This window comes from Mustelus asterias, chromosome 30 (genome assembly GCF_964213995.1).
Source record: "Mustelus asterias chromosome 30, sMusAst1.hap1.1, whole genome shotgun sequence".
Classification (NCBI taxonomy): domain Eukaryota; kingdom Metazoa; phylum Chordata; class Chondrichthyes; order Carcharhiniformes; family Triakidae; genus Mustelus; species Mustelus asterias.
In genome coordinates, this window is record NC_135830.1 from 14,728,704 (window position 1) to 14,746,467 (window position 17,764).

General features: G+C 47.8%; 2 protein-coding genes across 2 annotated transcripts in view; one reads left to right on the forward strand and one right to left on the reverse strand.

Moving 5' to 3' along the window:
* The window catches only part of LOC144480817 (uncharacterized), a 1,107,688-nt gene that overhangs the window by 880,027 nt on the left and 209,897 nt on the right, over nt 1–17,764 (forward strand). The window lies entirely within an intron of this gene.
* On the reverse strand, nt 1,237–17,734 carry LOC144480780 (uncharacterized). Its single transcript, XM_078200365.1, has 6 exons — nt 17,560–17,734; nt 5,996–6,295; nt 4,962–5,072; nt 4,489–4,521; nt 1,684–2,771; nt 1,237–1,612 (listed from the first exon to the last, which is right to left on the reverse strand). Exons 1-5 carry the CDS (start codon nt 17,615–17,617, stop codon nt 2,206–2,208), a joined length of 1,068 nt encoding a protein of 355 aa, XP_078056491.1. The 5' UTR covers nt 17,618–17,734; the 3' UTR covers nt 1,237–1,612; nt 1,684–2,205.

Here is a 17,764-nt window from a genome sequence, read left to right on the forward strand (position 1 = left end):
CCAGTGACAGCAGATTCCATGCAGTCGAAGTGCGAACCACCGCACCCCGGCCTGGAGCAGCAGCTGCTTGATGTGGTTAAGCCTCAGTCAGCACATGGTGCACTGGCCCCCCTCCCTCCCCCGGAAACACAGTACTCAGTGCAGTTCCTAACCACACCCCAGGTCCAGATAATACCACTGCACAGTGCCCTCAAGGGGAAGGCTGAGCAGCACTCCTTCAGGGCCCCTTTTCCACAAAGTTACAGCAGTGCCCTCTGGGGGAAAGCTGAGCAGAACTCATTCAGGGCCCGCCCACCTAGAGCTCTGAGAAAATAGAAGCCCCCCCCCCCCCCCCCCCACACCCCAACACCAAATCCGCCTCCCCACCCCGCCACCCCAGGTATCACTGGTCCACCAGCCAGCACCGGAAGACAGCCAGGAGGAACCCCACCAAGCACCTCCAGTGCCTGCCAGCAACATCCCCCACATTCCTTTCGCTTCAGGTCCACAGCAGTCACGAAGCTTTGCAAAACACTGCTTCAGCCTTATTGGAATCATGGAGGTGACTCTCCCAGAAAAATCCAAGTGTGGCATTCGCGGGAAAGCTGGAATAATTCACGCTGGTTTAATCAGCGGGAGTTCAGATTAGAGTCTCCCACACTTTGTACAATGCAGAGCCCACCGGAGCGAATATCATTAAATCTCAGGGGGCGGGGCCTATTCGCAATGGGGGGGTGGGCTGAATTCAGCGGGCCTCTGCGCATGCGCAGTGACCCCGCTCGCTCGCTGGTCAGCCCGGGACCCCCGCAGTGTTCCTCCCCAAAACCTCCCACGATCGTGGCCGCCCTGTCCATTTGCGGGCCAACCCCGAACCCCCACGTCCCAGACCGATCTCCAATCTGGCTCCTTCCCACAGTGGGAATAATCTCTCTCTCTAACGACTCGGCCCAGATGTCTCAGAGTTTTAAAACCTCTCTTGAATCCTCTTTCTACGTTCTACGCTCGAAGAAACAGACCCAGCTGCTTCCATCTATCCACAAAACGGTACTTCCTTATTTCTGGTGTCATTCTCTTGAATCTTTTCCACCCACGCAGCAATACTTTAACATCCTCCCTGCAGTACAGAGTGCCGAACTAGAACAATGCTCTACTTGAGGCAGAATCAGTTTTTACAGCCGTGTAAATCACATTTTAACACATTTGTGCACGTACATTCAGATAAACTCTTTATACTTTCCTCATTAGCAAGTACAGACGGTTAACATACGAAACAATCATATTGGAAAGCAAGTCTCATACCGATATAAATCTAAGCCTCTGATCAACCTAGACAGTTCAGAGCAAACAAAGAAGGTTTTTATTTAGAGTGCAGTCAGTGTTGCAATGTTAGACATGGGGCAACCATGTTATGCAAAGCGATATCGCAAAAACAGCAATGTGAGACAAGGAGACCAATGTTTTTATCTTTCAAAGCTGTCGTCTGAGAAACAGCGATTGTCCCCAGGAAACAAAGAGAATGTCACACACTTCCTCATAGCCCTGTTCACAGTACTGGCCCTGTGATCTTTACTGAGTTACAGACTGGATTCGAATTGATGGGTTCAGGATGGTCTATACATAGAATAACAAATAACTGGGAGTGAGTTACAGACCGGAATCCAAGCAATGAATCTAAGCAGAGGGTTTATATATAGGATAAGATACCCGGGAGTGTGTTACAGACTAGAATCTAATCAAGGGTTTGGTGTGGTTTATATATGGAATAACAGATGCTTGGAAATGAGTTACAGATTGAAACATAATCGAGGGGGTTGGGTGCTTTATATATAGAATAACAGATACTTGGAAATGAGTTCCAAACTGCAATCCAATCTCGGGGTTTGGGGTGGTTTATCTATAGAATAACAGATACCCATAAGTGAGTTGAAGACTGGGGTCCAATCGAGGATTTTGGAGTGGTTTACATAAAATGACAGATACCTGGGAGTGAGTTACAGAGTAGAATCTAATTGAAAGGTTCATGGTGGTTTATGTACAGAATAACAGATACCTGGGAGCGTCATAAACTGGAATCTAATCGAGGGTTTCTGGTGGTTTATAGAACAACAGATACCTGGGAGTGAGTTACAAACTGGAATATAATCAAAGGTTTTCGAGTGGCTTAAATGTAGAATACGCTGGGAGTGAATTTGCACCTGTCTCACTTCCCAAATCTATCTTGTTGCCTTACAATGTTGTCTTAAGTGTCACCTCCTCTGCTTCTGCTGAATATGTTACTGCACTTTGACCATCAGGTCCCTGTCCTCTGAGGAGTTGGTAGTCAGCATCTTTTGGTCGTTTCTTCAGGCTTGTGTATGTTGAATCTTGTACTGGAACCATCTGGGGAGTGTTAGGCTTAGTCTCATCCTGCCTTTGGAGGCTTGCAGCAGGCCCAGCCTCGGCCTGCTCTCTTATTGAGCCTGAGCTAGGCCCAGACTCGGCCTGAATTCTGCGGCTTGCACCAGGCCCAGCCTCGGCCTGCTCGCTTAGTGAGCCTGTGCTAGGCCCAACATTATCCAGCCTTCTGAGGCTTGCAGCAGGCCCAGCCTCGGCCTGCTCTCTTATTGAGCCTGTGCTAGGCCCAGCCACAGCCTGCATTCTGAGGCCTGCAGCAGGCCCAGCCTCGACCTCCACTTTCAGTTGCGAAGACCGCTTTGGCCTGCACTGCACCCTTTGGCCAGTGGCCTGGGCTTGCTCCTTGGTGTCAGGTTGAGTTCCAGGACTTAGCAAATCAGAGTAAATTCCTTCTTCTCCTGCAAAGAGGAAAGATCAATTTCAGTGGAAAAATAAACCGAAGAACAAGGAACAGTTGGATGCAGTGAGCTTGGTTCTCGTCCTGTGGCACGATTATGCTGATCCTATCAACTCTATTCTCCACTCCACTCCCCGTTCTCTTTTAGAAAATGCCCGAAAATCTCTCAAACTCTGTCTTGAATCTACTCAATGAATGATCATCTACCGCTCTCTGGGTTAGAGAATTTCAAAGACTTACCACTCTGACTGAAAATCCTGAAATTTGATCCCATACCCTGAAACCGTGACCCCCATATTCCAGACTCCGCAACGGGGGGAGACATCCGGTAAGCATGTTGCACTTGAAACTGTGAGAGATCTGTATACGTTTCAAACAGATCACCTCTTACACTATTTGCTTCCAGAATACTAATCTCACATCAGCCAATATCCCTCAGCCCAGGAGTCAGTAGCAAAATGATTTTCTCTGTATCGCTCGAATGTGAGTTAATTCGGTAAGGAGACCAAAACTGTTCGCAGTATTCCAGCTGTGACAGTACCAACGTAGCTCTAACAAGAATACCTCACTCTAATACACCAAATGCTTGTGTAAAAGAGGCAAACATGGGTTTCGGGCTGATTCCTGTGCCCGCCTGTTTGACAAATCTCCAGGCAAGGGAGATCGGGAGGCAGATTGACACAGAGACAGTCTGAGCATCTCCAAAATGATAAAATTACACTCAGTAATGTTTACAAATAAAAAATTCCCTCTTACACTGCCCCACAACCAAACATTCCGAACAGGTACAGCACGAGGTTAGGGACAGAATACATCTCCGTGTACACAGTTCCCATCAAACACTCCCAGGACAGGTGCCGCACAAGGTTAGATACAAAGTAAAACTCCCTCCACACTGTCCTCATCAAACGCTCCCAGAACAGGTAGAGCACAGAGTAAGATACAGAGTAAAACTTGCTCTACACTGTCTCCATCAAACACTCCCAGGCCAGGTATAGCACAGGGTTAGATACAGTGTGAAGCTCCCTCGAGACTGTCCCCATCAAAAACTCCCAGGACAGGTACCGGACGTGGTTATATACAAAGTAAAACTCCCTCTACACTATCCCCATCAAACACTCCTCGGACAGGTAAAGCACAGGGCTCGATACAAAGTAAACCTTCATCGATACTGTCCCCCATCAAACACTTCTAGGACAGGTACAGCTCAGGATTAGATACAGAGTACAACTTCCTCCATACTATCCCCCATCAAACATTCCCAGGACAGGTACAGCACGGTGTCAGATACAGAGTAAAACTCCCTCTACACTGTCCCCCATCAAACACTCCCAGGACAGCTACAGCACGGTGTTAGATACAGAGTAAAGCTCCCTCTGCACTGTCCCCATCAAACACTCCCAGGACAGGTACAGCACGGTGTCAGATACAGAGTAAAACTCCCTCTACACTGTCCCCATCAAACACTCCCAGGACAGGTACAGCACGGTGTTAGATACAGAGTAAAGCTCACTGTATACTGCCCCCATCAAACACTCTCAGGATAGGTACAGCACGGTGTTAGATACAGAGTAAAACTCCCTCTACACTGTCCCTCATCAAACAATCACCGTTGTACCGGCAGAAAACTGCTGACCTCCTCCTACCCACAGTAATGGACAGCAGTTTGTTAGGCAGAGTCAGACAGTTTTGGCGTACCCGCTGGATTGAACCCCTACCTTGGTTTTGTCTCCTTTTCTTTTCATTTTTACCTAGACATAAGAGGCAAAATAAGAGAAAGTCAGTATCAGATGATATTGAGTCTCTGTTATCACTCCCTCCCTCTCCCCACTCTCTCCCTCTGCTGCCACCCTCCATCCCTCTCCTACTAAAACCCCAGTTCCAGTGCGAGATTCCCTCTTTGCCGCACAGCACCAGTGCGAGATCTCCTGTCTCTCACAGCCCAGTGTGACATCCCCTGTCCCTCACACCCCCAGTGCGAAATCTCCTGTCTCTCACACCCCCAGTGTGAGATCCCCTGTCTCTCGCACTCCCAGTGTGAGATCCCCTGTCTCTCATACTCTCGTGCGAGGTCCCCTGTTACTCATACCCCCAGTGCGAGATCCACGACCTCTCACACTCAATGTTCGGGAAGCATTCTGGGATTAAGAGGAGATTGTTTGCTGCTATGAGAACAGACCCAACACTTAACTGCTCTGCTGATGGCACAGATAGAAGGTGATCAGCAAAGCCGCCGTATAAACTGCCAAGAAAATTGCAGTAAGAATAATCTTCACTTTCTGGTACTGAACTAAGGAAACATCTGTAAATAGAACAATATGGAGAAAGAGAGTCGTTCAATAGCAAATGACAACAGCAGGACATTCTCTCACATGCAGTGTGTGTGCGCTTGTGTGTCTGCGTACATTTGTGTGTGTGCATATGTGTCGCGTGTGCTGCCTTCTTGAAACGCTGCAGTCCTCGGACTGTGGGTTGATCCACAATGCCATCGTGATTGTTAAAATTGAGTGTCTCGCTGGGTTATTTCTGACAGCAGTTGAGAGTCAACCACATTGCTGTTTTTCGATTCACAGGTGGACCAGTCAGGGTAAGGACTGCAGTTTTTCTTCCCTAAAGGACAGTAGTGAACCCAACCATTTCCAAAAATGGTTTCATGCCACCAGCAGATTCTTAAATCCAGATTTTTGTTATTGAATACAAATACCACTGTCTGTGAGTGCGTGTGTGCGTGTGAGTGTGCGTACGCGTGTGTGTGTGTGTGTGTGTGTGTGTATGTATGTGTGTGCACATAAGTGTGAGAGTGTCTACATGTGTGTGTGTGTACGTGCGTGTGTGTATGTGTGTGCGCATGCCGAGTGTGTGTATGTGTGTTTACATGTGCACATGTGTGTGTGTTTGTGTGTGCGCGCGCGTGAGTGTGTTTGTGTGTGTGTATAGCACAGGTATGTGTGTATGAATGAAAAAAAAAATTCACACTCCGGATGTTGTGCCTCCTAGATGGTGGACAGATTGTGGGGAGTTAGGAAGTGAGTTAATTGACACAAGACTGCTTCATAGTGTCTGAGCAGTATCCTTTCTTATATCATGACGCAGAATATATTACAGTGACAGTGGTAGAATTGATCATCAACCCGCAGGTTAGGGGGGGATTCAGTGTTGGTAACGTCACTGAATGGCAAGGATTTGTCCATGCATTTGAGATGTAGTAAAATGATAGGTTGTTACGTGGTAGAATTTTGATATTGTTGCTGTAGCCACAAGTTTCTCCCAAATCAACAGTCTGCTCGACTCCTGCTGCAGCTTCCTTGCATTTATAAACCGTCTCTCCAAGCTGGGAATCGAGTGTGACATCCAAAATCATCCCACCAAACTGCAGCTCATGCCTCTGATCACTGATAACCTTCTTGTTCCCTCTGAACCACTCAACAGCCGAGCCACGCAAGCTGGAACACATCAGTTCCACTTTGCATGTCCCACTGCTGGGCTGCTTTCTCTCGAGGCAAATCTGCAGCTCCCCAGCAGTACCTAGTGTGAAAAAGAGATTCGTAACTCGAGCAGCTGGCTGCAAGCAAAGATCTATTTTTATTCTCTCACAAGATTTGGGTGTCGCAGGCTGGAACAGCATTTATTGACCATCCCTAATTGGTCTTGAGAAGGTGGTGGTGAGCTGCCTTCTTGAACCGCGTCAGTCCCCGTGATGTAGGTATACCCACAGTGCTGCTCGAGAGGGTGTTTCAGGATTTTGACACAGCGACAGTGAAGGAACAGTGATATATTTCCAAGTCAGGATGCTGAGTGACTTGGAGGGGAACCTCCAGGTGGTGGTCTTTCTGCTACTCTTCTAGATGGTAGAGGTCGTGCAATTGAAGGGTGCTGTCGAAGGAATCTCACTGAGTTCCTGCAGTGCATCGCGTAGAGGCTACTCATGGCTGCCACTGTGCGTCAGTGGTGGAAGGAGTGAATGTTTTTGGAAGGGCTGCTTTATCTTTGGCCGTGTAGAGCCTCATGGGTGTTGATGGAGCTGCACTTACCAAGGCAAGAGCAGACTATTCCATCATACTCCTGACTTGTGCCTGATGGTGGGTCTGTCTTCACAAAGGAAGACATGAATAATGTACCAAAAGCTCTGAGAGAAACAAGTTTTAATGAAGTGCTGAAGGAAATCAGTATTAATAGGGAAATGGTTTGGGGGAAAATAATGGGATTGAACAAAGAACAAAGAAAATTACAACACAGGAACAGGCCCTTCGGCCGTCCAAGCCTGCACCGACCATGCTGCCCGACTGAACTAAAGCCCCCTATCCTTCTGGGAACCTTATCGCTGTATTCCCATCTTATTCATGTATTTGGCAAGATGCCCGTTAAAAGTCACTGTCGTATCTGCTTCCACTACCTTCCCCAGCAGCGAGTTCCAGGCACCCACCACCCTCTGTGCAAAACACGTGCCTCATACATCGCCTTTAAACCTTGCCCCTCGCAACTTAAACCTATGCCCCCTAGTAATTGACTCTTCTACTGTGGGAAAATAGCGTCTGACTATCCATTCTGCCCCCTTCATGATCTTGTAGAGGTTGATCAGTTCGCCCGCTCAACATTTGTCGTTCCAGCTCGAACAAACTAAGTTTCTCCAACCTCTGCTCACAGCTAATGTCCTGCATACCAGGCAACATCCTGGTTAAAGGGTGGCAGGTAAGAAGATAGGATAGGATAGGATAGGATAAAGACAGCAAAGAATGACAAAAAGATTAATAAAGAGGGAGAATGAGAGAAAGTTATCGAGGAAAATGAGAAATTGAAATATAGTATATAATGTAACAATTTCCACAGATACTTCAAAAAGAAAAGTCAACAAAGTGAGCATTGGTCCTATGGAAAGTATGTCTGGGGAGTTGAAAACAAAACAATAAGGAGATAGGAGATGAACTGAACCAGTATTTTAAAAAAAGGTTGGTGGCACGGTGGTTAGCATTGCTGCCTCATAGCGCCAGGGACTCGGGTTCAATTTTGGCTTCGGGTAACTGTCTGTTTGGAGTTTGCACGTTCTCCCCATGTCTGCATGGGTTTTCTCCGGGTGTTCCGTTTCCTCCCACAGTCCAAATATGTGCGGGTTATGTTGATTGGCAATGGTAAATTGACACTCTGGTCAGGGGAATTAGCAAGGTTAATATGAAGTATGAGGGGAATAGGGTCTGGGTGGGATTGTGGTCGGTGGCAGACTTGATGCTCTCAATGGCTTCCTTCTGCACTGCAGGCATTCTATTCTATGAAATTTCTTCTGCACCCTCTCCAAAACCTCCACATCCTTCTGGTAGCGTGAAGACCAGAATTGAACACGATATTCCATGTGCAGCCTAACTAAGGTTCTATAAAAATGCAACATGACTTGACAATTTTTAAACTCAATGCCCCGGCCGATGAAGGCAAGCATGCTGTATGCATTCTTGACTACTTTATATAAAACTACAGCACAAAAGAGGCCGTTCGGCCCCACAAGTTGTGCCGAACATATCCCTACCTTCTCGGCCGACCTATAACCCTCCATCCTATTAAGTCCCATGTACTCATCCAGGAGTCTCGTAAAAGACCCTATTGAGTTTGCCTCCACCAACACTGACGGCAGCCGATTTCACTCGTCCACCACCCTCTCTGTGAAAAAGTTCACCCTCACAGTTCCCCTGTACCTAACCCCCAGCACCTTAAACCTGTGTCCTCTCGTAGCAGCCATTTCCACCCTGAGAAAAAGCCTCTGAGAGTCCACTCGATCTATGCTTCTCAACATCTTATACACCTCTATTAGGTCTCCTCTCATCCTACGTCTCTCCAAGGAGAAAAGACCGAGCTCCCTCAGCCTATCCTCATAAGGCATGCCACTCAATCACTGACCAACATCCTTCTAAATCTCCTCTGCACCCTTTCAATCTTTTCCACATCTTTCCTATAATGAGGCGACCAGAACTAAGCACAGTACTCCAAGTGGGGTCTGACGAGGGTCTTATATAGCTGGATCATTATCCCCGGACTCCTAAACTCAATCCCTCGATTGATAAAGGCCAGCACACCATACGCCTTCTTAACCACCTCCTCCACCTCCGGGGCCGATTTTAGAGTCCTATGGACCCAGACCCCAAGGTCCTTCTGATCCTCTACAGTACTAAGAGTCTTTCCCTTTATATTGTACTCCTTCATCCCATTTGACCTGCCAAAATGGACCACTACGCATTTATCTGGGTTGAAGTCCATCTGCCACTTCTCCACCCAGTCTTGCATCCTATCTATGTCCCTCTGTAACTTCTGACATCCCTCCAGACTATCCACAACCCCACCAAACTTTGGGTCGTCGACAAACTTACCAACCCATCCCTCCACGTCCTCATCCAGGTCATTTATGAAAATGACAAACAGCAAGGGTCCCAGAACAGATCCCTGGGGCACACCACTGGTGACCGACCTCCATTTAGAAAAAGACCCATCTGTACCCACTCTCTGCCTCCTCTAGGCAAGCCGTTCTGGATCCACAGGGCAGCAGCCCCTTGGATACCATGCCCTCTCACTTTTTCTAGAACCCTTGCATAGGGGACCTTATCGAACGCCTTGCTAAGATCCATATAAACCACATCTACCGCTTTCCCTTCGTCAATGTGTTTAGTCACATTTTCGAAGAACTCCACCAGGCTCGTAAGGCACAATCTGCCTTTGACAAAGCCATGCTGAGTATGCTTGAGCATACTAAACCTCTCTAAATGCTCATAAATCTTGTCCCACAGGATTTTCTCCATCAGCTTACCAACCACTGAGGTTAGACTCACCAGTCGGTAATTTCCTGGGCTATCCTTATTCCCCTTCTTGAAAATAGTAACCACATCCGCAATCCTCCAATCCTCCGGCACCTCTCCCGTCTCCATCGACCTTCTCCACCTGCGTTGCCACTTTCAGTGACTTGGATATCTGCACACCCAGATCCCTCTGCCTGTCAATATTCTTAAGGGTTCTGCCATTTACTGTATATTTCCCATCTATATTAGACTCCCAAAATGCATTACCTCACATTTGTCCATTAAACTCCAGCTGCCATCTCTCCGCCCAAGTCTCGAACCATTCTATATCCTGCTGTATCCTCTGACAGTCGTCACTGCGATCCACAATTCCTCCAATCTTTGCATCATCTGCAGACTTACTAATCAAACCAGTTACATTTACCTCCAAATCATTGATATATATTACAAGCATCAAAAGTCCCAGCATTGATCCCTGAAGAACGCCACTTGTCACAGCCCTCCATTCAGAAACGCACCCTTCCACTACTACCCTCTGTCTTCTATGACCGAGGCAGTTCTGCAACCATCTTGCCAGCTGATCTCTGACCCCGTGCGACTTAACCTTCTGTACCAGTCTGCCATGAGGGACCTTGTCAAAGGCCTTACTGAAGTCCATGTAGACAACATGCACTGCCCTACCCTCATCAATCATCGTCGCCACTTCCTCGAAAAACTCGATTAACTAAGTGAGACACGACCTCCCCATCACAAAACCATGTTGTGTCTCACTAATACGTCCACTTATTTTCAAGTGGGAGTAAATCCTGTCTCGAAGAATGCTCTCCAATAATTTCCCCACCATTGGCTGAAGGCTCACCGGCCTTTAATTACCTGGTTTATCCTTACTACCCTTCTTAAACAAAGGAACAACGTTATCCAATCTTCTGGGACCTCCACTGTACTAGTGAGGATACAAAGATTTCTCTCAAGTCCTGAGCAGTTTCCTCCCTTGCATCTCTCAGTATTCTGGGGTGTTTCCCATCGGGCCCCGTGGACTCGTCTAATTTAGTGCTTCTCAAGAACCCAATATTGCCTCCTTTTTGGTCTCATCATGACGCAAACTATCTACACACACTTCCCCAGACTCGTCATTAAGCAAGTCCTCCTCTTTTGTGAAAACTGACGCAAAGTATTCATTTAATACCGCGCTCATTTCCTCTTTTCCTCCAGCTCCACGCATAGATCCCCTCCCCTGTCCTCCTCCAGGTCCCTTGCTTTCTCTTCATATATGCATTAAAAGGATTTTCCTTAATCCTGCTGGCCAATTACTTTTTGTGACCCCTTTTAGCCCTCCTTACTCCTTGCTTGAGCTTCTTTCTACTTTTCTTGTATTCCACTTCTCCTTCGTGTGTTCCCATTCTCCTAGCCTTGACAAATGCTTCCTTTTTCTCCAGCCAAAAGAGAAAATGCTGGAAAATCTCAGCAGGTCTGGCCGCATCTGTAAGGAGAGAAAAGAGCTGACGTTTCGACTCCAGATGACCCTTTGTCAAAGCCAAAAGACATAGAAAGTCAGAGATATTTATAGTGCAGGGTGAGGAAATGAAAGGTGAGTCATCGCCACAGGAACCATGAGCTTCCTTTTTTCTCTTTGACTAGGCTCACAATATCTCTCACTATCCAAGTTTGCTGAAACTTGCCATAATTACCCTTCAGACTTATAGGAATGTGCCAGTCCTGAATTCCTACCAACTTGCAGTTGAAAACCTCCCACATGTCAGAAATTGATTTGCCCTCAAATATCTGCCCCAATCTATATTCTTCAATTGCTGCCTAATAATGTTGTAATTCGCCTTCCCCTAATTTAGCACCTTCACTTGAGGACTACACTTATCTTTATCCATCAGTACCTTAAAGCTTACTGAATTGTGGTCACTGTTCCCAAACTGCTCTCCTCCTGAAACGTCGTCACCCGGCCAGGCTCATTCCCCAATACCAGGTCCAGTACGGCTCCTTCCCGAGTTGGACTATCGACATAATAGTTCAAGTCATCCTCCTGGATGTGCCTTACAAACTCTGCCCCATCCACATCGCGAGCACTAAGTAGTCCCAGTCATTTTGGGGAAATTAATATCTCCCTCCACAGCAACCCTGTTACTTTTGCACCTTGCCAAAATCCGCCTATATATCTGTTCCTCTGTCGCTGGCTTTTGGGGGGACTACAGTAAACCCCCAGCGTTGTGACTACACCCTTCCTGTTCCTGAGCTCTACCCATGTTGCCTCGCTGTATGAGCTCTCTGAGGTGTCCTCCCACAATACATTTGTGATATTCTCCAGTAGTGTAACTCCCCCACCCCTTTTAGATCCCCCTCTATCCCACTGAAAACATCTGTATCCTGGAACGGAAAGCTGCCAATCCTGTCCTTCCCTTAACCAAGTCTCTAATGGCAACAACATCATAATTCCAAGTATTAATCCAAGCCCTAAGTCCTTACCTGTTACACTTCCCGCATTGAAACAAATGTACATCAGTCCACCAGAACCTCTTTGATGAGCAACCACACTCTGCCTGCTCTTTCTCTGAATTTTACTGGACCTACTCTCCAGTCCTCCTTAAGTGGGCGGCATGGTGGCACAGTGGTTAGCACCGCTGCTTCCCAGCGTGATGGACCAGGGTTCGATTGCCTTCTTGGGTTACTGTCTGTGTAGAGTTTGCACGTCCTCCCCATGTCTGCGTGGGTTCCTTCAGGGTGTTCCGGTTTCCTCCCACAGTCTGAAAGACGTGCTGGTTAGGTGCATTGATCCGAACAAGTGCCAAGTGCGGTGACTAGGGGAATTTCACCGTCACTTAATTGCAGTGTTAATGCAAGCCTTATTTATGACTAATAAATGAACTTTTACTTTAAGTTAATTCACCTTTGCTTTGGTTCCTATCCCCTGCCAAAGTACTTTAAATCCTCCCGTGTGATACTAGCAAACCTCCCGGTCAGAATATTAATGCCCCTCCAGTTTAGATACAAGCCGTCCTTGGACAGATCCCACCTGTCCCGTAAGAGATCCCAGTGGTCCAGATATCTAAACCCTTCCCCGTACACCAGTTGTTGAGCCACATGTTGAGCTGTACTACCTTCCAATTTCTAGCCTCACTGGTACATAGCGCAGGTAATAATCCTGAGATTACAATCCCAGAGGTCCTGCTTTTTAACATTCTATCTAACTCCCTAAACTGCTGCAGGATCTCATCACTCTTTCTAAAATGGTCTCTGGGGCCTTATAATCTTCATGTCAGAGTACATAACGGAACAGCCCTAGAGGGGGGTGGCACGGTGGCACAGTGGTCAGTACTGTTGCCTCAAAGCTCGAGCTTTAATTCCAGCCACGATCACTGTCTGTTTAGAGTTTACACGTTCTCCCCGTGTCTGCGTGGGTTTCCTCCGGGTGCCCCAGTTTCCTCCCACAGTCAAAAGTTACAGAGTTAAAGGTTCTAACAGAGCAGAAGGAGGCCATTCAGCCCATCAAGCCTGCAAGGAACGCAATCCCACCCAGGCTCTATCCCCGTAACCCCATGTATTTAACCAAGCTAGTCCCTCTGACACTATGGGGCAATTTAGCATGGCCAATCCACCTAACCCACACATGCTTGGAATGTGGGACGAAACCGGAGCACCTGGAGGAAATCCACGCAGACACGGGGAGAACGTGCAGACTCCGCACAGACAGTGACCCAAGCCAGGAATCGAACCCAGATCCCTGGCGATGAGAGGCAGCTGTGCTAACCACTGTGCCACCGTGCCGCGTGCAGATTAGGTTGATTGGCCATACTAAATTGACCCGAGTGTCAGGGGATTGGCAGGGTAAATATGTGGGGTCATGGGAATAGGGTCTGGGTGGCATTGTGGTCGGTGCAAACTCGATAGGCCAAACGGCTTCCTTCAGAACTGTATGAATTCTGTGATTCTATGAAATAGGGACACATTTGGTGTCATTTGCCAGTTCATTGGACTCGGACTGGTTCCTGCAGATTGGAGGATAGATAATGTAAGCCCACGATTCAGAAAATGGGGTCGAGAGAACAGGGTACTATGGACCAATGAGCCTGACATCAGTATTGGCGAAGTAGCGAGAGTCCGTTTATCAAGTATTTCAAAACTCAGCAGTTGGAAAACAGTGGTATAATCAGACAATGCCAGCATCTATTTACAAAGGAGAAATCATGCTTGGTGAATCTATTGGAATTATTTGAGAATGTAACTAGTAGAGGAGAACGAGAGAAGGTGGTTTATTTGGACTTTCAGAAGGCTTTTAACAAGTTAGTGTCTTGAGATAGATAGAAAGCTGGTTCGCAGGCAGGAAACAGAATTAGCATAAATGGGTCTTTTTTCGATTGGCAAGCAGTGACTCGTGGACTACTGCAGGGATCGGTGTTGGGATCCCAACTGTTCACATAAAAGATTGATGATTCGGAAGAGGGAACGAAATGTATTTGCTCCAAGTTTGCAGATGACAAATTATGGTGGGAGGGTGAGCTGTGAGGAGGATGCAGGGATTCTTTAATCTGATTTGGACAGGCTGAATGAGTGCGCATACGCATGGCAGATGCAGTACAACGTGGACAAATGTGAGATTATCCACTTTGGTGGCAATAATAGGAAGACAGATTATTGTTTGAATGGTTGTAAACTGAGAGAGGTGGATTCTCACCGAGACCTTGGTGCCCTCGTGCATCAGTTGCCGAAAGTAAACACTGAGGCACTTAGCAGGCAGTAAAGAAGGCAAATAGTATGTTGGACTTCATAGCGAGAGAGAAGAGTGTCGGAATTGGGATGTTTTATTGCAATTGTGTCGGGTGTTGGTGAGGCCACACTTGGAGTATTGTGTGCAGTTTTGGTGTCCGTATCTGAGGAAGGGTGTCCTTGCTATAGGAGGCAAGCAGCAAAGGGTTACCAGGCTCATTCCTGGAGTGGCAGGTCCGTCATGTGAGGAGAGACTAAATCAGTTACGCTTATATTCACTGGGGTTTAGAAGAGTGAGAGGGGATCTCACAGGAATTATTAAATGGCGGGGGAGTCCAGAATTAGGTATCGTACTTTGAGGATAAGGGATGAACTGATTAAGACTGAGGTGATTAAAAATGTCTTCACCCAGAGAGTGGTGAATCTGTGGAATTCAATGTGACAGCAAGGAGTTAAGGCCAAAACGTTGTGTGATTTCAAGTTATTAGATATAGCTCAAGGGATCAAGGGATATGCGAGGGATGGGGGGGGGGGGAGGTGGTGGGGGGATGGTTGAGGGAGGGGGTGATCAGTTTCTGAGTATCTGACTGAGAAGATGAGGGTTATGCTGTAGCAATGAGAGGCAAACATAAGAAATATTTCTAAAATCAACAAATGAGACGCCATCAAATCTGAATTTCAAATTGAGACTGAGGGTTTTTAAAATCTTAATCAAAGGGATTTCAGGAAAAGGTGAGCAGATGATGTTTGATCCCAAAGTAGACAAGATCATGTTGAAAAGCTCAACAGTTTTGTACTGCCTGTCCTCAACTGCCTCACACTCAGACCCTTCCTCGCACTCACACACACCCCTCTCACCCTCCTTCATACACCCTCTACCATATAAGCACCCTCCATCACAAGCTCACCACCTCCCCATCACATTATCTCCCTCACACCCCCCCACCCCTTTCCCTCACCCCTTCTCCCTCACCCCCTCTCCTTATGCACCCTCACTTATACTGTCATCCGCCCTCACAATCACACCCACCTTCGCACCCTGTCCTGCTTATACCTTCTCCTTCCCTCACATCCTTTCCTTCACACCCGCTTCCTCATGTGTATTCTCCTTCATACTCACCCCCTCTGCCACACTCTCCCCCTCCCTCTCCCTCACACACACACCATCCTTCAGGCTCACCGTTCCTCTCGCTCAGTCACATTCACTCACGCTGATGCTCACTCACAACTCACATCGTTTCCCTCTCATACCTTCTCCCACCCTCTCATCCTTTCCTGCACACTCGCCCTCTTCCGCACTTACGCCGTCCCACGCCCTCATCCCCTCTCCCCCACGCTCACCCTCTTCCCGCACTCTCGCCCCCTGCCCTCACACGCCCTCACCCCCTCCCTCATCCTACCACTCCGCACTCTCGAGTCATAGAAACCCTACAGTGCAGAAGGAGGCCATTCGGCCCATCGAGTCTGCACCGACCACAATCCCACCCAGGCTCTACCCCCACATATTTACCCGCTAATCCCTCTAACTACACATCTCAGGGACAATTTTTAACCTGGCCAATCAACCTAACCCACACATCTTTGGACTGTGGGAGGAAACCGGAGCACCCGGAGAAAACCCACGCAGACACGAGGAGAATGTGCAAACTCCACACAGACAGTGACCCGAGCCGGGAATCGAACCCGGGACCCTGGAGCTGTGAAGCAGCAGTGTTAACCACTGTGCTACCGTGCCGCCCAAGTCATAGAGTTTTATAGCATGGAAACAGGCCCTTCCGCCCAACTAGTCCCTGCCACCCTTTTTTTCAACCACTAAGCTAGTCCCAATTACCTGCATTTGGCCCATATCCCTGTCGACCCATCTTACCCATGTAGCTGTCTGAACGCTGTTTAAAAGACAACATTGTACCCGTTTCTATTACTATCTTTGACAGCTTGTTCCAGACACTCACCACCCTCTGTGAAAAACTTGCCCCTCTCGACAAATTTGTATCTCTCCCCTCTCACCTTAAACCTATGCCCTCTAGTTTTCCCCTACCTCTGGGAAAATATGTTGATTAGCTCACTGATCTTAGAATCTTAGAATCTTAGAAACCCTACAGCGCAGAAAGAGGCCATTCGGCCCATCGAGTCTGCACCGACCACATTCCCACCCAGGCCCTACCCCCATATACCTACATATTTACCCACTAGTCCCTCTAACCTACGCATCCCAGGACACTAAGGGCAATTTGTTTAGCTTGGCCAATCAACCTAACCTGCACATCTATGGCTCTCATTATCTTATAGACCTCTATTCTCACCCCTAAGTCCTCCTAAGTCTCCTGCTCTCCAGGGAAAAATGTCCCAGCCTATCCAGCCTCTCCTTACAACTCAAACCATTAAGTCCTGGTAACATCCTAATAAATTATTTCTACATTCTTTCTAGTTTAATAATCTCCTTTATGAAATAGGATGACCAGAACTGTACACAGTATTCCAAGTATGGCCTTGCCAATGTTTTGTACAAATTCAACAAGACGTCCCAACTACTGTATTCATTGGTCTAACCGAGGGAACCAAGCATGCCGAATGCCTTCTTCACCACTCTGTCCTCCCCCTCCTCTCCAGTCACCCCCTCCCCCGCACTCTCACCGTCCATCACAGGTACCCTCCATCACAGGCACCCTCCATCATAGACACTCTCCATCATAGTCACTCTCCATCTCAGTAACCCTCTCTCACACACCCCTTCCTCACGCATCCTCTGCCACTCCCTCTCTCTCAGGCCCTAATTCAATTGATGTGGTTCACTCCATCTTATCACTTTCTCACCTCACATCCTCCCCTCACTCTCTCACCTTTGCTGAATCTCTCTGTGACTCCCTCCCTCTCAATGCCTCTTTCTCACTCATCCTCTCTCGCTCCCTTCCTCCTACTCCCTCTCTTCACTCACACCCCTTCCCAATTTCTTCCTTTCCTCCCTCACCACTGTCTCCCTCATTCACCCCTCCATCACTCAAAACTCCCTTCCTTACTACTCACTCTATAACTCACTCACCACTTCTTCCCTGTCCCTCCCTCACTCTACCCCTCACCCCTTCACCACTCCCTCCCTCCATCACTCTTTCCCTCCCTCACTCACAACTCCCTTCTTCACTCACAATTCCCTCCCTCACTCACTCACCACTCCCTCCCTCACTCACTCACCAGTCCCTCCGTCAATCTTTCCCTCACTCACTCCATTCCCTCTATGTATTACTCACTCACCAGTCCCTCCGTCACTCTTTCCCTCCCTCACTCACCACTCCCTCCCTCACTCACCACTCCACAGTGACAGCAGGATCATGGTTCCCCACAGATTTCCATACACTGGATCCATTGGTTGATTCCTGCGGATTGGAAGGTGCAGAGAGATGGTGGACGAACGAGGCTGAGAGAATCTTCAGAAACTGCTGACGAATTGAATCCGTTCAGTGCAAGAATTGTAGGGTTTGGTCCAGAAACTTGCGATAGCATCTGAGACTTG